At 47.5% G+C, this 25,991-nt stretch overlaps 1 protein-coding gene across 1 annotated transcript; it reads right to left on the bottom strand.

Moving 5' to 3' along the window:
* LOC138368150 (uncharacterized) lies at nt 1–25,991 on the bottom strand. The gene is made up of 2 exons (XM_069330451.1): nt 25,919–25,991; nt 1–416 (listed from the first exon to the last, which is right to left on the bottom strand). The coding sequence occupies exons 1-2, from the start codon at nt 25,989–25,991 to the stop codon at nt 1–3; spliced, it is 489 nt and encodes a 162-aa protein (XP_069186552.1).

Here is a 25,991-nt window from a genome sequence, read left to right as displayed (position 1 = left end):
CTAAAAGTTGACAGCTCGTTCTGGATCAGCATAATTTTCCGTTAGGAGCTGCACTGCGCTATCATAGCTGTCATTTGATAATGTTAAATTACATACCACTTTTAAAACTTCTCCCCTTAGCTGACTCTGTAGGTATGTAAATTTGGTGGTTTTAGGGATAGCTGCATTAGCATCCATTGCGTCAACAAATTTGTTCCAGAAGGTGTCCCAACTTTCATACTGTGTTCCCGAGAATGTGGGTAAACTAACTGAAGGTAGTTTGACTTCTGGTTGTGTCGGGTCAAGGGAAGCTGTGGTTGTGGTGTTTGTTGTTGCCTTGTCATATATTATTACATTGACAAAGGTCTGTAAATTGGCTTGAATGGCATCTTCATAATCTGTCTGTTCGTGTATGATAGCCTCTAAGGCAGCATCATCTATGATGATATCAACAAGTACAGTCACATATTTCTCTATTTGGCTTCTTCTGCTCAAATTTCTTTTCTGCTGCCTTATGATAACCCTTCAGGTCTACATAATTAACTGGAGTTTGTGTACACAGATCCTCTCATTTTTTTTATCTGTCTGGTTAAATGGCCTTTAAAACCTGCGAGAGCCATTTTCATTTTTCCTGCAGCAGACATGATGGCTGCTTGGGCAAGCCTTCCGATAGTTGTACTAGGGCTAAGCCTAGTTGGGCTTGTTGCTGGGATGTTGCTTATAAATGTTGAACACACACCTTTGGTAACAACCCAGGGTCACTCAGCTTCGTTACACTATCCTACCTCCTAGGAGGTTACATCCCTGGAAACACAAACCGAAACTGTCTCTATTTTCCGCTTGTGACAACTTGTAATAAAGTTGTTACATCTTGGTTTAACGTGTTTATGATGTATTAGAACGTTGTTACAACTTACTATATTGGTTGTTATAACTGGTTAGGAGGTGTTAAAACTTGTTCGAACGTTGTACCAACGTCGTAGTTTCGGTGTGTTTGGCGCTTTTAAGCACTTAAAATTAATACACACTATATATAATCATTCAATCTAACGATTTGAGTGGTAACTCATGTCTCTGATGGTTTTTACTTCAAGTTAGCTCATCTTTACTTCAAGTTAGCTCATCTTTATCACTCTTAGTTGGCACAGAGACACACATTAACACTCAAAGGTGAAATTATTAAAGTTAAAATATACTTTATGGTAATATTACCAGTAAATATGTACAACACAACTCGTGTTGTCATAAGATTATAGGTAAACTGCACAATGTTAAATACTTGCTAGGCTGTACAACTAGTTCAACTCTAGTCAAGTGAAATCCAACCCTTACACCAGGTTAGCACAAGTAATTAGGTTAGACCCGATTGTTCATCAACTCCAGTCGAATATTGTCCTTACCCTGCATAATAGTTGACTGTAAATAAATGGTAATATGCAGTAAAATAGTATGGTGCAGTATTTATTTGTAAATTCTAGAAAGAAATATATATATATATATATATATATATATATATATATATATATATATATATATATATATATATATATATATATATATATATATATATACACATATATATATATATATATATATACATACATTTATGGGCAGAAGCCTCTTATCACGTCTTGTAATAAGATTGCACATATTTTGTTCTTTGGTTCAGTGCTTGGAACAATGTTGGTGCCTGTGTTTGCTTGCAGTAAATTCTGTTTACTGTTTAGCTGAGGTTGATTAAGCTAGGCTAGAAATGTGTATAGCAGTGTATTGCTGCTATAATTTATATAATTAATATGTATATTGCACAATTAATTTAATTTATTAGTCTAGTTCTCTAGACTATCCCGGTTCGAAGAACCAAACTTATTGGTCTGAGAACCAGTATATTCCTAGATTTGATGAGCCATTGGTTAATTCTGGTGCATCCAGTTTGTTGAGGACCAAACTTATTTGGGGTAATCCTAGCGGGCAGTATGAGCTCTTAAGTGAATATTTATTTTCTATTTTGTTATTTACTTCAACAATGAATTATGATTCTAAGTGGACTGTATGGTAGAATCAGGCTGCCAGCTTTACCTGCTACACATATTTGGTGGGATGTGTACAACTTATACCACAATTTGTGGTTATATAATAAGCTATAAACATTTGCTATTAAATTCATATAAATTATACCACATATGGTGGTAATTAGAGTTGAGTATTATAAGACTACAACCTGCTGGGTTAATATATTGTAAATTGGTGGCCTTAACTGTGATAGTTGCTATGGCCTGATTAGGCGTTGTGGGGTCCCAACATGTGTGTTTGGTGTGGCACATGTGGTCTAGGGTGCCATGTAATGGTGGCTGGCACTCATATGGCGTCTATGGAGCAGCTAGTGTATGCAAGAAGTCATTGTTCTTGCAGGTAGTAAACAGCTTCTCAGTAACTTCCTTCCCTTGAACCACACCTGTGACTAAACCACAGAGAACTAAACTGCATTCACAAATGTGTTATATAACAAGGAATCTTTATGGTAATAGTAAACCCCAGGCTTACCAGTTCTGGGTGTTGCTGGCATATTATAACTGGTAAACCAGGCACGCAGTTTATAATGCCCACTATAATCATAGGCACAATTTGTTTTTATTTGTAGCGACTTGTCAGCTCTCTCAAAACCTGCGGTTGCGTCGTCTGTGGAAACCAAGCAGCAACGCGGTGGTCTCGGGTATGAACAGCACTACCCCCTACAGAGTGCTGCTGAATCACCAGGTGAGGTACATCCCTGTACCTCGGCCCAGGTTCAGGTGCACGAAGGGTTGCACGGAAGGTGTACCGGGATAACAAGTAAACGCCGGTAGATGACGTCGCCCAGGAGCTGAGGCAGGGCCCACCTGTCCTGTCACCATGCCATCCTCTTCAACGCCACTCGAACCTCACTACCAACGCGAGACATCGTGGCACATCGAAGTTGTGCTCTACTGTGGCAGCCATGGTGTTATGACAACCCATCAAGACTGTTTGGGGAGCGATAAGAAGAGGTGAACCCGGGTTCCTGTTAGCGGGGTCCACCTGAGCTGACAGCCGCCAGCTGTCAGCTGTCACTCAAGTCAGGTGCGGGTAGTACGAGACCCCGCTGTACTGTCCGTAGTTGGCCGAGGCCGGAAATGGAACTTCCAGACGACCAGGATCTTCAAGTAACATGAGGCAGTCGCCGGAATCTACAGCTCAACGAAATGTCACCAAGAGAGAACTATAGAAATCTTAGAAAAAGTTTCATATATAAATAAATGATATTAAATAGTAAATGGTGTTAACTCGGAACAGTTAGTTCGACTTTTAATTTTCCATCTGATAGTAGAGCACCTACACACCTTTGGAAAGTGACTGGATCAGTAAATGTTGAAAACTAGAACTAGTGAAATAGAGAAATAAACCTAGAAAGTGAACATCTAGAAAATTACCCTGTCTCTAGGTAAGTTGTATGATTGAACTAGTTTGAGAACCATCTAGTAGGACCTCTACAAGTGTGGATTAGTGAGGAACTTTACCTAGATTTTTCTAGATCCGAGAAACTGATGTTTATATATATATATATATATATATATATATATATATATATATATATATATATATATATATATATATATATATATATATATATATATATATATATACATATACATATACATATACATATACATATACATATACATATATATATATATATATATATATATATATATATATATATATATATATATATATATTTGGAGACTTATTGAACAATAGGGTGTGGTAAATAGTCTGAAAAATGTATTCACCTGTTGTTGTTATGGACTTGAGTATGAACTCTGGGATATTGGGAGTTTTAGAAACTCATATCCAGTGTATTTTTGTTGGTTAAAAGACATGTCTGTGGACATTGATTTTTTTTAATAAAAATAATTTTGTGTATTTTCTTTAGATTTTAAGGCTCCAGATACGCTGTGGTGGACAGTTGCCACAGGTGTGGAGTGGAACACGAGGTCCCTGAAGGGTAGTGTTCTCTATTTGTAGAATTTTTTCTCTTCTTTCCTCTGAATTTTTAATGACATTGTTTATTTTTAATGTTTCTATTTTATGTGATGTGATGTGGTTGATTTTATTCCAGAAGGAATACTTGATAGCTGAGGGCTAGTTGATGATTTTAGCTAGTTGTAAGTTGTTAGGTATGGATTTTTACAGCTTATGTGTTACTATATCAAGATAGGTATAGGATGTTTTGTCTGCCAGGTAGTTGGAAGGGTACGGGGCTGCATCCATGTGGACAGCCAGGGTTATAGGGACGGTCTCTGTCCTTATGTTTTTATGTATTACTGCTGTTGTTTTGTTTTCATGTTATGTATTTCATACATGATGGGGCACACCTTTTGGGGGTGCCATTTTTGTGTTTGGAGATTGTATTGAAATTAGTTAGGATTAGTTCATTTTTGTTTTGTTTTGAGGCATTGGGTCATTTATTGTTGAGTTAAATGTGTTTTTTGAGATTTTGGTTATGGTAGAGTTGGGTAAGAAATGCGTGCTTTAAAATGCTCTACACACAAATGTCTTAATATCCGAAGAGGAGGAGTTGTAATGATCTGGTGCTCAGTTGATGCCTCTCCCCTCTCCCTCTCCCCTCTCCCTCTCCCCTCTTCTCTCCCCTCTCCCTCTCCCTCCTTCCTCTTGTCCTTGTTTATTCACCCCTCCTCCATTGTCTCATTCCTTTGTCCCTTCCCCTCCCCAGTTGTCAGTCCGACACTCTAGTCACTCTTCCCCCCCCCCCCTGTTGTTGGCAGTTCCTGCCATATATACTACTCCAGTCAAATTACCCCGTAGGCAGGTGGTCAAGTCACTTGTCTTCTCTTGTCCCCCAATCCTATTTCTCTAATCCCTCCAATCGTTGTTTCCCAGTCCTTCCAATCCCTTTTCCGATCCGTTTGCCCTCTCCCTCCTGTCCGTCTATAACCAGTGACGACTTGAAGAGCCGGTCACTCAGTACCATAAGACCATAAGGCTCAAGTTTCGAGGAGCAGTCCACTAAGGTCACATAACCTTAGTCTCGAATTTCGTCTCGGTGCCAATAAACTCGGCTCTCCAACCTGTGTCTTGGACTCTCTGGCGCCTGGTTTCCTGAGAGGTAACCATGGGAACAAGTGAGTTTTCTGTCAAGGAAAATAGTGGCCTAAGAACAGGCCTATTACTAGCCTGGTACTTGATTGGTTGAAGCCATGGAGGCCAGGAGGCAGGTTAGACTCTTGCTTCTTGTTGGCTTATGACTCAAGAGGCGGAGTTCCCCAGGGAAGTGCCAGATGTCCCATTGGTAAACACTCTCAGGCCTGGAGTGGACTTTGAATTCATTTGCTATAGGCTGGAGAGGCGGGGCTTATTGGGTCTAGGAAAACTTAGAAGGTGGGTGGAGCCTGTTCCATTGGTAAGAGTTTTAGAAAATATTAAAGTTAGTGTGTCTTGGGCTCACTGGGGTTCAGGTCTCTTGACCTATAGGGCAAGCCATTCAACATCTGGCCAGACTGCACCATTTAAGTTAAAGTGTGCTGGAGTATTATGCCCATCACTGAGTAATCCATTGCCTGGTAGGAGGTTTTAGTAAAGTTGGATATATTTTGCAATTTGATTTCAATATATGTGTTACTTAATAAAGTAATTTTAATTTATTTGTGTTTAGTTAATTGTTTCCCCCCCCCCCCTTTTTGTTATTAATGGTGATTCATGACAATTTGTGTGGTATTTGGAAAATTTCCCCTGTGTTCTCCTCCAGTAATGAATATTAAAGTTACCCTTGAATCTCAATCAGTAAAGTAAAGATTATATCTTTAATTCCCAAACATTTACCAAGATACCTTGCCCCTTGAGTTTCATGATTAACGATCCCCTTCCTTCCTGAGGGATCGGTAATAGACACATTCAGGCATGTTAGCGGGAAGGTGCTGGCAGTCCTTAATAAGTTTTTAATTATTAGTTTTAAATTAATAATCTCTATTCTTGTTGTTTCCTAATCATTTAATATTTCAGCCTATATTCGCGGTAACTCAGTGAGGCTCATACTGAGCTGTAGCCGTGTTAGGCTGGGGTACTGAGTGGAGGATAGTAGGGTAGAGCAGGTAGGGTAGTGTGGCCACACTAACCTGGTGCTCCAGCAGGTGTTGACAGTAGGGTTAGTGTAGCCACACTAACCTGGTGCTCCAGCAGGTGTTGACAGTAAGGGGTAGTGTGGCCACACTAACCTGGTGCTCCAGCAGGTGTTGACAGTAGGGTTAGTGTAGCCACACTAACCTGGTGCTCCAGCAGGTGTTGACAGTAAGGTTAGTGTGGCCACACTAACCTGGTGCTCCAGCAGGTGTTGACGGTAAGGGTAGTGTGGCCACACTAACCTGGTGCTCCAGCAGGTGTTGACAGTAAGGTTAGTGTGGCCACACTAACCTGGTGCTCCAGCAGGTGTTGACGGTAAGGTTAGTGTGGCCACACTAACCTGGTGCTCCAGCAGGTGTTGACGGTAAGGGTAGTGTGGCCACACTAACCTGGTGCTCGAGCAGGTGTTGACGGTAAGGTTAGTGTGGCCACACTAACCTGGTGCTCCAGCAGGTGTTGACGGTAAGGTTAGTGTGGCCACACTAACCTGGTGCTCCAGCAGGTGTTGACGGTAAGGTTAGTGTGGCCACACTAACCTGGTGCTCCAGCAGGTGTTGACGGTAAGGGTAGTGTGGCCACACTAACCTGGTGCTCCAGCAGGTGTTGACGGTAAGGGTAGTGTGGCCACACTAACCTGGTGCTCGAGCAGGTGTTGACGGTAAGGTTAGTGTGGCCACACTAACCTGGTGCTCCAGCAGGTGTTGACGGTAAGGTTAGTGTGGCCACACTAACCTGGTGCTCCAGCAGGTGTTGAGGGTAAGGGTAGTGTGGCCACACTTTAAAACAAGACACGACACATATTTAGGTCTGTTTGAATACCTAAATACGAGGTGGAGACAGACTCTAGCTCCTGTACCCTCCAACAACAGTGTGGAGGAGAATATTATATTGAATGAAGACGTTGCCTGGTGTGAGAGGTGGCGGCCCCCAGCCTCCAAGGCCTCACAGCTGCTCAGTAATAATGTTCCCGCTCCCAGAAGGTCGTGAGTGATCCAAATATAACCCGAGCACGCCTCTGGTGGCGGGGCCAAGACTACAATGTTTACCAAACACTCGGGTCCTAACGTGAGTCTGGCCAGCTTAGTGCACGGCGTGTGTGGTGACGGGGTTAGTCTTTAGTCTTTGTGTGTACGAACATAAGACTTGCACTCAAGACTTGATCTCAAGACTTGCACTCAAGGCTTGCACTCATGAAGTCTTATCTGCAAGATTCTACTGAGAGCCGCTTGTGTTTATTAATGTTTAACGCAGGCAGTCCAGGAGGACGTGAGGAACACTCGCTGATGAGTCACGCCTTATAGAGAGACACAAACATATAGACAGGTAAATACATGACGGGAAGCCATAGACGACATAACCTAATAGCTGCAACAACGAGTCCTGGGATTTATTGACTAATTACATATTGCTGCCAATGAAAGCACACAATGAGGTGAGAGATAATATTACAAGGAGGTGTCTGGAAACCCACAAGCCTGGAAACCCACTTCGGCCAATCATCAGCCAGATACCCACACCCACGTACAGATTGGCAAAACGACTCAACGGCTTGCTGACTCCTTTATGTCCCTTGCGCCTTCAGCCTGAAGTCTCCAAAGGAATTTGTTGACTTGCTGCGGGGAACACGGGCTACAGGGATAAGAGCCTTGTTGGACGTAGAATCTCTGTCTACCAACGTACCTGTGGATGAAACAATCGGGATGATAGCCGACAGAGTGTACCGTGATCCGGCCTGTACTCCTCTTGACATACCAGAAAACCGTCTAAGGAAACTACTCCAAGCTTGTACTAAAGAGGCACCCTTCTTGAGCCCGGATGGGCACATGTATAAGCAAGTAGATGGGGTCGCCATGGGTTCTCCCCTAGGTGTCCTGTTTGCAAACTTCTACATGGGTACCATCGAGCAAAAAGTCTTAGTCTACATGAACTTGAAACCGGCCATATACTGCAGGTATGTTGACGACATTGTTACACAGGTACCTGATGTCAGACATCTGCAGGAGCTGAAGGAGGCATTTGAGCAGAATTCTGTGTTGCGTTTCACTTACGAGACGGAGAAGGGTGGGAAGCTGCCCTTTCTAGATGTAACAGTCATGGAAAGGAGCGGAGTTTTCCACACTGCAGTCCACACTAAGGAAACAACCATAGGAATGTGCCTAAATGCCAACAGTGACTGCCCAGACAGGTACAAGAGGAGTGTTGTTAACGCTTATGTCGACCGTGCTCTCAGCCACAACTCAGAATGGAAGCAAGTCGACGAAGAACTCTGTAGGGTAAGGCAGGTCCTAGTCAACAACGGCTTCTCCAATGGTTTCGTCGAAGACATCATAAGAAGGAAAGTGAAACGCCATGCAACCTCTGAAGAGACAACTAACACAACACCTATATTCCCTATTAGACTATTTTACAGGAACTTCTTTTCCACAGCCCATAAAACGGAGGAAAGGGTCCTGAAAGATATTATCAGTAGAAACGTTATCCCTACAGACAAAAATCAGAAGATACAACTGACGATTTACTATAAAACCAGAAAAACGGCCAGCCTACTCATGAGAAACTCTCCAGACACAAAGCAGAACGCTTTAAAAGAGACCAACGTCGTCTATGCCTTCAAATGCCCTCTTGGGGACTGTAAGCCTCAAAAAATCCAGTATATAGGCAAGACAACAACATCTCTTTCTAGGCGTTTAACGATGCATAAGCAACAGGGCTCCATTAAGGAACATATAATCTCTTCCCACAAACAAACCATCACCAGAGAAATCTTAGCAAACAACACAGAAATCATCGATACATACAGCGATAGCAGGCGGCTTGACATCTGCGAGGCTCTACACATCAAGAAGTCAACACCAGCAATCAACAGCCAATTAATGCACAACTATATTCTACCCACTTCAAGACTCCGCTCCAATATAGAAGCATCAAGAAATATGGACCAATAGGCTTTCTACAATTACTTCCATTCAATACCCATTGTTTCGTGTTCTGTCTTGTGTTTGAATTTAATACCCATTTAATACCCATTGTTGAAAGTTCGTTTTCACCTCATCCACCTCACCCAAATGTAGATATAAACTCGAAGATGTGCAAAGCTCTATTCAGTTTCAGTTGTGTGTTTGTAAACTAAAGTCTTTGAAAATGTAATAAGTTTTACGAAACGCGCTCAAGTGTCGCGTCAGACTAGAAATAAAAATGAATTTTGGAGAATTCATTTTTGAATTACCACCAACAGTGAAAAGAAATGTTCGAAAGATTGAGAAAATTCGTGTTAGAATTATTAATCTTACTTTTTCGGTCATATTTAATAATATATGTCTACAGGAAAGACTGCTACCAAAATATACTAATATATATATATATATATATATATATATATATATATATATATATATATATATATATATATATATATATATATATATATATATATATATATATATATATATATATATATATATATATATATTTGCAACTTTTTATTCCCAGTAGCTTTTTTTATAACTATATATATAACTATATATATAACTATATATATATACATCACTGAAAACTCACACCTCAAAAGTGACTCGAACCCATACTGCCAGGAGCACTCTGCATCTGGCAAACAGGACACCTTAACCACTCGACCAATACGACCGGACAAAAGAGGATGGTAGCCGAGGCTATTTCCCCATCCCCCCTCCGGCACTCTGATGGTAATCTTGGGCATGGTATTTTATCAAATCACCTCATTCTTTGGGACACACGTGAGGAACACAAATGCGAACAAGCCTGAATGGTCTCCAGGACTATATGCAACTGAAAACTCACACCCCAGAAGTGACTCGAACCCATACTGCCAGGAGTACTCTGCTTCTGGCGTACAGGACACCTTAACCACTCGACCAATATGACCCGACAAAATGAGGTGATTTGATAAAATACCATGCCCAAGATTACCAACCGAGTGCCGGAGGGGGGATGGGGAAATAGCCTCGGCTACCATCCTCTTTTGTCCAGTCGTGTTGGTCGAGTGGTTAAGGTGTCCTGTACACCAGATGCAGAGTGCTCATGGCAGTATGGGTTCGAGTCACTTCTGGGGTGTGAGTTTTCAGTAGCATATATGCCTGGAGACCGTTCAGGCTCGTTCGCATATATATACATACATATATGTACATATTATATATGTACATTATTGTCCAGCCACTAGCACGTGTCATATGTTTCCTGGAATACGACCCGCCAAACCGTTTAACAACCAGGTACCCACTTTACTGTTAGGTAAACAAAGCCTACAGTTAAGGATTTGCGGCAAGGATACGAACTCAGGACAAAGCGCTCCCGAAACGCCAGGCGAGTGTCTTACCACTACACCATGGGGGACTGTCGTGGCGACTCTTAAACAACAACAACAACAAGAAGCCTGTAAGCTCAGTATAGCTGTGTCAGGTCAACAGTGTGCTCCTGAAGGTGTCACATTGCTGACCAAACGTCGACCAACACAAGTGGAAAGATTAAGTGATCAAGTGTTTCTTCACACTCCAGATGGTAGAACATATTGACCTAGAATGGCAAATAGCCAAAAGAAAATTTATAAGTCACAATGCTGTTGTGTTTAATGACATGTGAATATATATATATATATATATATATATATATATATATATATATATATATATATATATATATATATATATATGTGTGTGTGTGTGTGTGTGTGTGTGTGTGTGTGTGTGTATACCTGAATAGTATCCAGGCCTGGGCGCTTGACAGCTGGGTGGACAGCACTTCGGATTCCTAGTCCTGAGGTTCCAGGTTCGATCCCCGGTGGAGGCAGAGGCAAATGGGCAAAATGTTTCTTTCACCCTGATGCCCCTGTTACCTAGCAGTAAATAGGTATCTGGGAGTTAGACAGCTGCCACGGGCTGCTTCTTGGGGGGGGGGGGGGTTGTAACTAAAAGGAGGCCTGGTCGAGGACCGGGCCGCAGGGACGCTAAGCAGCGAAATCATCTCAAGATAACCTCATGATAGGCCTCACTTTAAATAAACAATTACTTTACTCACTTTAAATACTTAACAGTTCCAAATGCCCTTGCTGGTGAGGCCTGTGTACCACTCAGCTTTATCATTTGATATGTCATGTTATGTGGCTTAAACCTGATCTAGATGAAACAGTTGACCATATAACCCGAATGCACTCGGGCATGGGGCTGAATGCACTTGGGCATGGGGCTGAATGCACTCGGGCATGGGGCTGAATGCACTTGGGCATGGGACTGAATGCACTCGGGCATGGGGCTGAATGCACTTGGGCATGGGACTGAATGCACTTGGGCATGGGGCTGAATGCACTTGGGCACGGGGCTGAATGAACTTAGGCATGGGGCTGAATGCACTTGGGCACGGGGCTGAATGAACTTAGGCATGGGGCTGAATGCACTTGGGCATGGGGTTGAATGCACTCGGGCATGGGGTTGAATGCACTCGGGCATGGGGTTGAATGCACTCGGGCATGGGGTTGAATGCACTCGGACATGGGGGGAAGAGTTGAATAGATTAGACTAGTTCAATAATGTTGACCGTTACAGGAGAGACACCACAGGAGCTTTGTCATTAGTTTATGGGTTAAAAACATGGCTGCTTGTTGTAATATTACTGTGTAACTGTGAGCGTGAAGGTCAGTGTTGCTGGTAATATTACTGTGTAACTGTGAGCGGGAAGGTCAGTGTTGGTGGTAATATTACTGTGTAACTGTGAGCGTGAAGGTCAGTGTTGGTGGTAATATTACTGTGTAACTGTGAGCGTGAAGGTCAGTGTTGGTGGTAATATTACTGTGTAACTGTGAGCGGGAAGGTCAGTGTTGGTGGTAATATTACTGTGTAACTGTGAGCGTGAAGGTCAGTGTTGGTGGTAATATTACTGTGTAACTGTGAGCGGGAAGGTCAGTGTTGGTGGTAATATTACTGTGTAACTGTGAGCGGGAAGGTCAGTGTTGGTGGTAATATTACTGTGTAACTGTGAGCGGGAAGGTCAGTGTTGGTGGTAATATTACTGTGTAACTGTGAGCGGGAAGGTCAGTGTTGGTGGTAATATTACTGTGTAACTGTGAGCGGGAAGGTCAGTGTTGGTGGTAATATTACTGTGTAACTGTGAGCGGGAAGGTCAGTGTTGGTGGTAATATTACTGTGTAACTGTGAGCGGGAAGGTCAGTGTTGGTGGTAATATTACTGTGTAACTGTGAGCGGGAAGGTCAGTGTTGGTGGTAATATTACTGTGTAACTGTGAGCGGGAAGGTCAGTGTTGGTGGTAATATTACTGTGTAACTGTGAGCGGGAAGGTCAGTGTTGGTGGTAATATTACTGTGTAACTGTGAGCGTGAAGGTCAGTGTTGGTGGTAATATTACTGTGTAACTGTGAGCGTGAAGGTCAGTGTTGGTGGTAATATTACTGTGTAACTGTGAGCGGGAAGGTCAGTGTTGGTGGTAATATTACTGTGTAACTGTGAGCGGGAAGGTCAGTGTTGGTGGTAATATTACTGTGTAACTGTGAGCGGGAAGGTCAGTGTAGGCTCAGGAGAGTAGTACGAGGTCATCTCCGGAACAGTTCCGGTAGAACATTTTGGAGACCAAAGTAAGCGAGCAGAGAAGCTTGCCATCAAAGTCATTAGTTGACATATATGAAGCAATAAATTACCAACTGTGCTTCAGTTCCATACGTCAGACGACAGTGAAGTAATCTCGCCCCTTCAGTGAGGGAAGTAACAACTAACAATTAAGAGAAGGCTTTACTGTCAGACACCAACACCACCACGCACTCTGCCAGACACCAACACCACCACGCACTCTGCCAGACACCAACACCACCACGCACTCTGCCAGACACCACCACCACCACGCACTCTGCCAGACACCACCACCACCACGCACTCTGCCAGACACCAACACCACCACGCACTCTGCCAGACACCAACACCACCACGCACTCTGCCAGACACCAACACCACCACGCACTCTGCCAGACACCAACACCACCACGCACTCTGCCAGACACCAACACCACCACCACCACGCACTCTGCCAGACACCAACACCACCACGCACTCTGCCAGACACCAACACCACCACGCACTCTGCCAGACACCAACACCACCACGCACTCTGCCAGACACCAACACCACCACGCACTCTGTCAGACACCAACACCACCACGCACTCTGCCAGACACCAACACCACCACGCACTCTGCCAGACACCAACACCACCACCACCACGCACTCTGCCAGACACCAACACCACCACGCACTCTGCCAGACAAAGATGTGTGAACGTGTTGGGTGGAACAATGACAATATCTGTGAGGTTGTTGACCTGCAGCACTGGCTGTCTCCCCTCTGTTAGTGGGGTCGAACCCCACCACGTGTGACTGTGTAGGGGGGGGGGGGGTACACACACTGTGTCCGCCTGCTGGACCACAGGGGGGGGGGGGGGTACACACACTGTGTCCGCCTGCTGGACCACAGGGGGGGGGGGGGGTACACACACTGTGTCCGCCTGCTGGACCACAGGGGGGGGGGGGTACACACACTGTGTTAGCCTGCTGGACCACAGGGGGGGGGGTACACACACTGTGTTAGCCTGCTGGACCACAGGGGGGGGGTACACACACTGTGTTAGCCTGCTGGACCACAGGGGGGGGTACACACACTGTGTTAGCCTGCTGGACCACAGGGGGGGGGGTACACACACTGTGTCCGCCTGCTGGACCACAGGGGGGGGGGGGGGGTACACACACTGTGTTAGCCTGCTGGACCACAGGGGGGGGGGGTACACACACTGTGTTAGCCTGCTGGACCACAGGGGGGGGGGGGGTACACACACTGTGTTAGCCTGCTGGACCACAGGGGGGGGTACACACACTGTGTTAACCTGCAGGACCACAGGGGGGGGGTACACACACTGTGTCCGCCTGCTGGACCACAGTGGGGGGGGGTACACACACTGTGTTAGCCTGCTGGACCACAGAGGGGGGGGGTACACACACTGTGTTAGCCTGCTGGACCACAGGGGGGGGGGTACACACACTGTGTTAGCCTGCTGGACCACAGGGGGGGGGGTACACACACTGTGTTAACCTGCAGGACCACAGGGGGGGGGGGTACACACATTGTGTTAGCCTGCTGGACCACAGGGGGGGGGGGAACACACACTGTGTTGGCCTGCTGGACCACAGGGAGGGGGGTACACACACTGTGTTAGCCTGCTGGACCACAGGGGGGGGGGTACACACACTGTGTTAGCCTGCAGGACCACAGGGGGGGGGTACACACACTGTGTTGGCCTGCTGGACCACAGGGGGGGGGGGTACACACACTGTGTTGGCCTGCTGGACCACAGGGGGGGGGGGGTACACACACTGTGTCAGCCTGCTGGACCACAGGGGGGGGGTACACACACTGTGTTAGCCTGCTGGACCACAGGGGGGGGGGAGTACACACACTGTGTTAGCCTGCTGGACCACAGGGGGGGGGTACACACTGTGTCAGCCTGCAGGACCACAGGGGGGGGGGTACACACACTGTGTTAGCCTGCTGGACCACAGGGGGGGGTACACACACTGTTAGCCTGCTGGGTACACACACTGTGTCAGCCTGCTGGACCACAGGGGGGGGGGTACACACACTGTGTTAGCCTGCTGGACCACAGGGGGGGGGGGGGTACACACACTGTGTCAGCCTGCTGGACCACAGGGGGGGGGGTACACACACTGTGTTAGCCTGCTGGACCACAGGGGGGGGGGGGTACACACTGTGTCAGCCTGCTGGACCACAGGGAGGGGGGTACACACACTGTGTCAGCCTGCTGGACCACAGGGGGGGGGGTACACACACTGTGTCAGCCTGCTGGACCACAGGGGGGGGGTTACACACACTGTGTCAGCCTGCTGGACCACAGGCGGGGGGTACACACACTGTTAGCCTGCTGGACCACAGGGGGGGGGGGTACACACACTGTGTTATCTTGCTGAACCACAGGGGGGGGTACACACTGTGTTATCTTGCTGAACCACAGGGGGGGGTACACACTGTGTCAGCCTATTCAACCACAGGGGGGGGGGGGGTTACACACACTGTGTTTTCTTGCTGAACCACAGGGGGGGAGGTACACACTGTGTCAGCCTGCTGGACCACAGGGGGGGGGTACACAATGTGTCAGCCTGCTGGACCACAGGGGTGGGGTACACACTGTGTCAGCCTATTCAACCACAGGGGGGGGGTACACACTGTGTCAGCCTGCTGAACCACAGGGGGGGGGTACACACTGTGTCAGCCTGCTGGACCACAGGGGGGGGGGGGTGTACACACTGTGTCAGCCTGCTGGACCACAGGGGGGGGGGGTACACAATGTGTCAGCCTATTCAACCACAGGGGGGGGGTACACACTGTGTCAGCCTGCTGGACCACAGGGGGGGGGGGTACACACTGTGTCAGCCTATTCAACCACAGGGGGGGGGGTACACACTGTGTCAGCCTGCTGAACCACAGGGGGGGGGGTACACACTGTGTCAGCCTGCTGGACCACAGGGGGGGGTGTACACACTGTGTCAGCCTGCTGGACCACAGGGGGGGGGGGTACACAATGTGTCAGCCTATTCAACCACAGGGGGGGGGGGTTACACACTGTGTCAGCCTGCTGAACCACAGGGGGGGGTACACACTGTGTCAGCCTGCTGGACCACAGGGGGGGGGGTACACAATGTGTCAGCCTATTCAACCACAGGGGGGGTACACAATGTGTCAGCCTATTCAACCACAGGGGGGGGGGGTACACACTGTGTCAGCCTGCTGGACCACAGGGGGGGGGGTACACACTGAGTCAGCCTGCTGGACCACAGGGGGGGGGGTACACACACTGTGTCAGCCTGCTGGACCACTGGGGGGGGGGGGTACACACACTGTGTTATCTTGCTGAACCACAGGGGGGGGGGGTACACACACTGTGTTAGCCTGCTGGACCACAGGGGGGGGGGTATACACACTGTGTTATCCTGCTGAACCACAGGGGGGGGGAGTACACACACTGTGTTAGCCTGCTGAACCACAGGGGGGGGGTACACACACTGTGTTAGCCTGCTGGACCACAGGCGGGGGGTACACACACTGTGTCAGCCTGCTGGACCACAGAGGGGGGGGTACACACACTGTGTCAGCCTGCTGGACCACAGGGGGGGGGTACACACTGTGTCAGCCTGCTGGACCACAGGGGGGGGGTACACACACTGTGTTATCTTGCTGAACCACAGGGGGGGGGGTACACACACTGTGTCAGCCTGCTGGACCACAGGGGGGGTGTACACACTGTGTCAGCCTGCTGGACCACAGGGGGGGGGGGTACACACACTGTGTTATCTTGCTGAACCACAGGGGGGGGGGTACACACTGTGTCAGCCTGCTGGACCACAGGGGGGGGGGTACACACACTGTGTCAGCCTGCTGGACCACAGGGGGGGGGGGGTACACACACTGTGTTATCTTGCTGAACCACAGGGGGGGGGGGTACACACACTGTGTCAGCCTGCTGGACCACAGGGGGGGGGTACACACACTGTGTCAGCCTGCTGGACCACAGGGGGGGGGGGTACACACTGTGTCAGCCTGCTGGACCACAGGGGGGGGGTACACAATGTGTCAGCCTATTCAACCACAGGGGGGGGGGTACACACACTGTGTTATCTTGCTGAACCACAGGGGGGGGGTACACACTGTGTCAGCCTATTCAACCACAGGGGGGGGGTATACACACTGTGTTATCCTGCTGAACCACGGGGGGGGGGGGAACACACTGTGTTAGCCTGCTGAACCACAGGGGGGGGGGTATACACACTGTGTCAGCCTGCTGGACCACAGGGGGGGGGGGTACACACACTGTGTCAGCCTGCTGGACCACAGGGGGGGGGTACACACACTGTGTTAGCCTGCTGAATCACAGGGGGGGGGGGTACACACACTGTGTTAGCCTGCTGGACCACAGGGGGGGGGGGTACACACACTGTGTTAGCCTGCTGGACCACAGGGGGGGGGGTACACACACTGTGTCAGCCTGCTGTACCACAGGGGGGGGGGGGTACACACACTGTGTTAGCCAGCTGGACCACAGGGGGGGGTACACACACTGTGTTAGCCTGCTGAACCACAGGAGGGGGGGGTACACACACTGTGTTAGCCTGCAGGACCACAGGGGGGGGGGGGTACACACACTGTGTTAGCCTGCTGAACCACAGGGGGGGGGGTACACACACTGTGTTAGCCTGCTGGACCACAGGGGGGGGGTACACACACTGTGTTAGCCTGCTGGACCACAGGGGGGGGGGTACACACACTGTGTTAGCCTGCTGGACCACAGGGGGGGGGTACACACTGTGTCAGCCAATTCAACCACAGGGAGGGGGGTTACACACACTGTGGTAGCCTGCTGAACCACAGGGGGGGGGGTACACACTGTGTCAGCCTATTCAACCACAGGGGGGGGTACACACACTGTGTTAGCCTGCTGAACCACAGGGGGGGGGGTACACACACTGTGTTAGCCTGCTGAACCACAGGGGGGGGGTACACACACTGTGTTAGCCTGCTGAAACACAGGGGGGGGGTACACACACTGTGTTAGCCTGCTGAACCACAGGGGGGGGGGTACACACACTGTGTTAGCCTGCTGGACCACAGGGGGGGGGGGGGGTACACACACTGTGTTAGCCTGCTGAACCACAGGGGGGGGGGGGGTACACACACTGTGTTAGCCTGCTGGACCACAGGGGGGGGTACACACACTGTGTTAGCCTGCTGGACCACAGGGGGGGGGGGTACACACACTGTGTTAGCCTGCTGAACCACAGGGGGGGGGGTACACACACTGTGTTAGCCTGCTGAACCACAGGGGGGGGGGTACACACACTGTGTTAGCCTGCTGAACCACAGGGGGGGGGGTACACACACTGTGTTAGCCTGCTGAACCACAGGGGGGGGGGTACACACACTGTGTTAGCCTGCTGAACCACAGGGGGGGGGGGTACACACACTGTGTTAGCCTGCTGAACCACAGGGGGGGGGTACACACACTGTGTTAGCCTGCTGAACCACAGGGGGGGGGGTACACACACTGTGTTAGCCTGCTGGACCACAGGGGGGGGGGTACACACACTGTGTTAGCCTGCTGAACCACAGGGGGGGGGGGGTACACACACTGTGTTAGCCTGCTGAACCACAGGGGGGGGGGGGTACACACACTGTGTTAGCCTGCTGGACCACATGGGGGGGGGTACACACACTGTGTTAGCCTGCTGGACCACAGGGGGGGGGTACACACACTGTGTTAGCCTGCTGAACCACAGGGGGGGGGGGGTACACACACTGTGTTAGCCTGCTGAACCACAGGGGGGGGGGTACACACACTGTGTTAGCCTGCTGGACCACAGGGGGGGGGGGGTACACACACACTGTGTCAGCCTGCTTGACCACAGGGGGGGGGGTACACACACTGTGTTAGCCTGCTGAGCCACAGGGGGTGGGGGTACACACACTGTTAGCCTGCTGGACCACAAGGGGGGGGGGGTACACACACACTGTGTCAGCCTGTTCGACCACAGGGGGGGGGGTACACACACTGTTAGCCTGCTGGACCACAGGGGGGGGGGTACACACACACTGTGTCAGCCTGTTGGACCACAGGGGGGGGTACACACACTGTGTTAGCCTGCTGAGCCACAGGGGGGGGGGGTACAAACACTGTTGGCCTGCTGGACCACAGGGGGGGGGTACACACACTGTGTTAGCCTGCTGGACCACAGGGGGGGGGGTACACACACTGTGTTAGCCTGCTGAACCACAGGGGGGGGGGTTATCTTGAGGTTATCTTGAGATGATTTCGGGGCTTTTTAGTGTCCCCGCGGCCCGGTCCTCGACCAGGCCTCCACCCCCAGGAAGCAGCCCGTGACAGCTGACTAACACCCAGGTACCTATTTTACTGCTAGGTAACAGGGGCATAGGGTGAAAGAAACTCTGCCCATTGTTTCTCGCCAGCGCCTGGGATCGAACCCGGGACCATAGGATCACAAGCCCAGCGTGCTGTCCGCTCGGCCGACCGGCTCCCACACAGACTATATTAAGCTCACAGCACCAGGGAGGGGGGGGAGGGCCTACCTGACAACGATGGTGTTGGTAAACACACAGCCATGCTGGCTACACTTGGCCAGCTGCCAGTGTTACACACGCACACGCACACTAGTACCCGAGCTGAGAGGTATGAGCTACGAGGAGAGACTACGGGAATTAAACCTCATTTCGTTGGAAGACAGAAGAGTTAGGGGGGACATGATCACCACATTCAAGATTCTCAAGGGAATTGATAGGGTAGATAAAGACAGGCTATTTAACACAAGGGGCACACGCACTAGGGGACACAGGTGGAAACTAAGTGCCCAAATGAGCCCCAGAGATATTAGAAAGAACTTTTTTAGTGTCAGAGTGGTTGACAAATGGTATGCATTGGGAAGTGATGTGGTGGAGGCTGACTCCATACACAGTTTCAAGTGTAGATATGATAGAGCCCAATAGGCTCAGGAATCTGTACACCTGTTGATTGACGGTTGAGAGGCGGGACCAAAGAGCCAGAGCTCAACCCACGCAAGCAATCCTAGGTGAGTACACTAGCATGGGAAACAGAGTTCAGAGGAAAGACGACCCAAGATATGATGGATTACATCACGCAGAAGTGCCAGGACGCAGCAAACAAGTTTGTCCCAGTCCAAAAGGAAAACAGAGAAATGAAGATGAGAAACTCATGGTTTAATCAGAGATGTAGGCTAGCTAAGCAGCAAAGTAAAAGGGCATGGAGAAACTATAGGAATAACAGGACACTGGAGAGCAGAGAAAGATACCAGAATGCCAGGAATGAATATGTCAGGATGAGAAGAGAGGCAGAAAGACAATACGAAAATGACATCGCAAGCAAGACAAAGATACAGCCTAAATTGCTGCACAGCCACATCAGGAGAAAAACAAGAGTAAAGGAACAGGTTATGAAATTAAGGATAAGGGCAGAAGGATTCACTACAAACGACAAGGAAGTGTGTGAGGAAGTGAATAAGAAATTCCAGGAGGTCTTCACCTTAGAGCAAGGAGATGTTACAGAGATAAGAGGGAATAGTTAACCAGGAACCACTGGAAGAGTTTGAGATTACCAGCGGGGGAGCAAGGAAGAGTTTACTAGAGCTGGATGTGACAAAAGCTATAGGCCCAGATGGAATCTCCCCTTGGATACTAAAGGAAGGAGCAGAAGAACTGTGCCTACCACTCTCCATAGTGTATAACAAATCACTGGCAACAGGGGAACTGCCAGAAATTTGGAAAGCAGCTAACGTTGTCCCGATATACAAGAAAGGGGATAGACAGGAGGCACTGAACTGCAGGTCAGTGTCCCTAACCTGCATACCATACAAGCTGATGGAGAAGATTGTGCGAAGAAAGCTAGTGGAACAGCTGGAGCGAAGGAACTTTGTAACACAGCATCAACATGGGTTCAGAGATGGCAGGTCCTGCCTCACAGGGGTACTTGAATTTTACGACCAGGCAACAAAAATAAGGCAAGAAAGAGAAGGGTGGGCAGACTGCATATTTTTGCATTGTCAGAAAGCCTTTGATACAGTGCCACACAAGAGGCTAGTGAAAAGCTGGAGATGCAGGCTGGAGTGAAAGGGAAGGTCTCCATTAGATAGAGGAGTACCTAAGCAACAGGAGACAACGAGTCAACGTGAGGGGTGAGATTTCAGATTGGCTAGATGTTACAAGTGGAGTCCAGCAGGGGTAAGTCCTTGGCCCTATACTGTTTCTGATATATGTAAAAGATCCCCCAGAGGGTATAGACTCGTTTCTCTCTATGTTTGCTGATGATGCAAACATTATGAGGATTGAAACTGAGGACGATAGTAGTAGGCTACAAGATGACCTAGACAGACTGAGTGAATGGTCCAACAAATGGCTGATTGAAGTTCAACCCGAGTAAATGCAAAGTAATAAAACTAAGCGGTGGAAACAGGAGGCCAGACACAGGATACAGAATAGGAGATGAAGTACTTAATGAAACGGAAAGAGAGAAAGATCTAAGAGTTGATATCACACCAAACCTGTCTCCTGAAGCCCACATAAAAAGAATAACGTCTGCGGCATATGCGAGGCTGGCTAACATCAGAACAGCCTTCAGGAACCTGTGTAAGGAATCATTCAGAATCTTGTATACCACATATGTAGGACCAATCCTGGAGTATGCGGCCCCAGCATGGAGCCCGTACCTTGTCAAGCACAAGACGAAGCTGGAAAAAGTTCAGAGGTATGCCACTAGACTAGTCCCAGAACTAAAAGGCATGAGTTACGAGGAAAGGCTGCGGGAAATGCACCTTACGACACTGGAAGACCGAAGAGTAAGGGGAGACATGATCACAACCCACAAAATCCTCAGAGGAATCGACCGGGTAGACAAGGATAAACCATTCAACACTGGTGGTACGCGAACAAGGAAGACACAGGTGGAAACTGAGTACCCACATGAGCCACAGAGACGGTAGAAAGAACTTTTTCAGTGTCTGAGTAGTTACTAGGTGGAATGCATTAGACAGTGATGTGGTGGAGGCTGACTCCATACACAGTTTCAAGTGTAGATATGATAGAGCCCAATAGGCTCAGGAATCTGTACATCAGTTGATTAACAGTTGAGAGGCGGGACCAAAGAGCCAGAGCTCAACCCCTGCAAGCACAAATATGCGAGTACAAATAGGCGAGTACAAATAGGTGAGTACACACACACACACACGCTCGCGCGCGCCCATGCTTGCCTGATATTTTTAGCAGGTGGTGGGAGGTGTGGGAGGGTGGGGCCGGCGGAGCGGATGCCAGAGACACAGAGATGAGAAATCAACTGAAAAAATATAGCGATACAGAGAGAGACTCAGACAAAGAGAGAGACAGACAGAGAGGAACAGAGATACAAAGACAGACCGACGAGAGACAGACCGAGGAGAGACAGGTGTGTGGTCATCATCGTGCCATAGCCACCTTCAACACACCTGCAGGTCGGTGCTGCCAGTGGGAACACAAACCTCCCAAGAACTCATCTAAACTGGGCGAGTGTTGGCTGTTGTTGACCTCAATATTGTGAAGACGTGTAGTGCCACCTTAACCGAAGGCTTCATATAGTATCCACACGCTAACTGCTGCACTTGTGTGCTCTGATCACCAGTGTGATGTGCTTCACAACACCCGGGAACACTGTTTACACCTGTCATGTGAGGGGTAGTTAGGGTGAGGGTACTTGTTACGGCCCTACTGGGATGCAACCGGGTTCTTCTCTGATGGTAGTAGAGTTTGGGAATCCGGCCCCAAGTTAGTAGAGGCGTTCAAGGGGTGAGCCCCGTAACGCAAGTTAAAACAATAGGGGAGGTACACAAATACTCCTGTTTTCTAATATATGTATATTCTCTTTATATTATATATAATTATATTAAATATATATATATATATATATATATATATATATATATATATATATATATATAAGTAGCCAGAACGCACTTCTAAGCCTACTATGCAAGGCCCAGTTTGCCTAATAAGCCAAGTTTTCATGAATTAATTGTTTTTCGACTACCTAACCTAACCTAACTTTTTCGGGTACCTAACCTAACCTATAAAGATAGGTTAGGTAGGGTTGGTTAGGTTCCGTCATATATCTACGTTAATTTTAACTCCAATAAAAAAAATTGAACTCATACATAATGAAATGGGTAGCTTTATCATTTCATGAGAAAAAAAGTTAGAGAAAATATATTAATTCAGGAAAACTTGGCTTATTAGGCAAATCGGGCCTTGCATAGTAGGCTGAGAAGTGCGTTCTGGCTACTAGGTACGACATATATATATATATATATATATATATATATATATATATATATATATATATATATATATATATATATATATACATATATATATACATATACATATATATATATACTAGTATATTTTGGTAGCAGTCTTTCCTGTAGACATATATTATTAAATATGACCGAAAAAGTAAGATTAATAATTCTAACACGAATTTTCTCAATCTTTCGTACATTTCGTTTCACTGTTGGAGGTAAATCAAAAATCAATTCTCCAAAATTCATTTTTATTTCTAGTCTGACGCGAAACGAGCGCGTTTCGTAAAACTTATTACATTTTCAAAGACTTTAGTTCACAAATACACAACTGAATAGAACTTACGCATCTCCGATTTTATATCTACATTTGAGTGAGGTGGAAGGGGTGATGTGGCATTAACACAAGACAGAACAAGATGTGGTATTAATAGGGTATTAATTTCATCAACACAAGACAGAACACGAAACAATGGATATTGAATAGAAGTGTTTGTAGAAAGCCTATTGGTCCATATTTCTTGATGCTTCTATATTGGAGCGGAGTCTTGAGGTGGGTAGAATATAGTTGTGCAATAATTGGCTGTTGATTGCTGGTGTTGACTTCTTGATGTGTAGTGCCTCGCAAACGTCAAGCCGCCTGCTATCGCTGTATCTATCGATGATTTCTGTGTTGTTTACTAGGATTTCTCTGGCGATGGTTTGGTTGTGGGAAGAGATTATATGTTCCTTAATGGAGCCCTGTTGCTTATGCATCGTTAAACGCCTAGAAAGAGATGTTGTTGTCTTGCCTATATACTGGGTTTTTTGGAGCTTACAGTCCCCAAGAGGGCATTTGAAGGCATAGACGACGTTAGTCTCTTTTAAAGCGTTCTGTTTTGTGTCTGGAGAGTTTCTCATGAGTAGGCTGGCCGTTTTTCTGGTTTTATAGTAAATCGTCAGTTGTGTCCTCTGATTTTTGTCTGTAGGGATAACGTTTCTATTAACAATATCTTTCAGGACCCTTTCCTCCGTTTTATGAGCTGTGGAAAAGAAGTTCCTGTAAAATAGTCTAATAGGGGGTATAGGTGTTGTGTTAGTTGTCTCTTCAGAGGTTGCATGGCTTTTCACTTTCCTTCTTATGATGTCTTCGACGAAACCATTGGAGAAGCCGTTATTGACTAGGATCTGCCTTACCCTACAGAGTTCTTCGTCGACTTGCTTCCATTCTGAGCTGTGGCTGAGAGCACGGTCGACATATGCGTTAACAACACTCCTCTTGTACCTGTCTGGGCAGTCGCTGTTGGCATTTAGGCACATTCCTATGTTTGTTTCCTTAGTGTAGACTGCAGTGTGGAAACCTCCGCCCTTTTCCATGACTGTTACATCTAGAAAGGGCAGCTTCCCATCCTTTTCCATCTCGTAAGTGAAACGCAGCACGGAACTCTGCTCAAATGCCTCCTTCAGCTCCTGCAGATGTCTGACATCAGGTACCTGTGTAAAAATGTCGTCAACATACCTGCAGTATATGGCCGGTTTCAAGTTCATGTCGACTATTATTGCACAACTATATTCTACCCACCTCAAGACTCCGCTCCAATATAGAAGCATCAAGAAATATGGACCAATAGGCTTCCTACAAACACTTCTATTCAATATCCATTGTTTCGTGTTCTGTCTTGTGTTGATGAAATTAATACCCTATTAATACTCTTGTTCTGTCTTGTGTTGATGAAATTAATACCCTATTAATACCACATCTTGTTCTGTCTTGTGTTAATGCCACATCACCCCTTCCACCTCACTCAAATGTAGATATAAAATCGGAGATGCGTAAGTTCTATTCAGTTGTGTATTTGTGAACTAAAGTCTTTGAAAATGTAATAAGTTTTACGAAACGCGCTCGTGTCGCGTCAGACTAGAAATAAAAATGAATTTTGGAGAATTGATTTACCTCCAACAGTGAAACGAAATGTACGAAAGATTGAGAAAATTCGTGTTAGAATTATTAATCTTACTTTTTCGGTCATATTTAATAATATATATATATATATATATATATATATATATATATATATATATATATATTCCAACCACCATATGTAAAAAGACACAGGAAATATTACTAAAGTTTCGTCTTCCTTCGAAGACAATACTCGGCGAGGCTCACTCTGGGTAGCCCTGGTTCCTTCTTCCGTGGCCCACTATGAATCCACGATGACTACTACGAATCTACCCTGGCCACAGTCCCACTGGGTGCTCCGTCGTGGAGGCCTTCAAACACAATCCAGCCTGTAGCTGGCAGGTACCGATCAGCCTCGCTGTTTAGGCCACTCCACGACTGATACTAGGGTTGCGAGCTCTAGGCAGGAGCCTCTTGTGACTCGCTGGTCACTCTCCTCATTCAGCACAGTGGGTAGTCTCTTCCACCAGCCAGTCCCGGATAAGGCGATTCCCGACACTGCCACTCCTCAGGCAGGCTATTATACTCTCAACAAAGTTCGTCCGGGGGTGGCTCACAGCTTCTTCAAAGCAGACTGGTGGAGAGACCTTGGCTGCCTTGGGTAGACTGCCCCATCGTCCAACACAGCAGTCCTAGGTCGACTCTGAAACCAGACACGTCATCAGTACTGGGCACACGACCTAGGGCCACCAGGATACATCACTTACTAGCTTAGACAGAAACGTCCACCTCTTCACTCCATAGATGGCGTTCACTGTCTAAGCGCCACCTCACCAGAGGTCAGCAGCGGCTACGTCACGAGCTGACAAGGACAGGAATCCAGCGCCTGTTGCCGGCATATCCTGTCACCACTAGATGGCGTTGTCCATGTTGTGGGGTTTTCGGGAGCGGACTCACAGATGGCGTTGTCGTCACTGCTCCGTGCTCCGACGATGGACTCGGGTCCGTAACAGTACTCCTCATACATCAT

This window comes from Procambarus clarkii, chromosome 24 (genome assembly GCF_040958095.1).
Source record: "Procambarus clarkii isolate CNS0578487 chromosome 24, FALCON_Pclarkii_2.0, whole genome shotgun sequence".
NCBI classification, from domain to species: domain Eukaryota; kingdom Metazoa; phylum Arthropoda; class Malacostraca; order Decapoda; family Cambaridae; genus Procambarus; species Procambarus clarkii.
The sequence above is the reverse complement of the archived record's forward strand: the minus strand, read 5'-3'. Positions and strand labels throughout refer to the sequence as shown.

Coding starts and splice junctions, on each gene's coding strand:
- LOC138368150 (XM_069330451.1), bottom strand. CDS start 25,991: ATGATGTATGAGGAGTACTGTTACGGACCCGAGTCCATCGTCGGAGCA. Junction 417..25,918: donor CAGTGACGACAACGCCATCT/GTGAGTCCGCTC, acceptor ATATCATCATAG/ATGATGCTGCCTTAGAGGCT.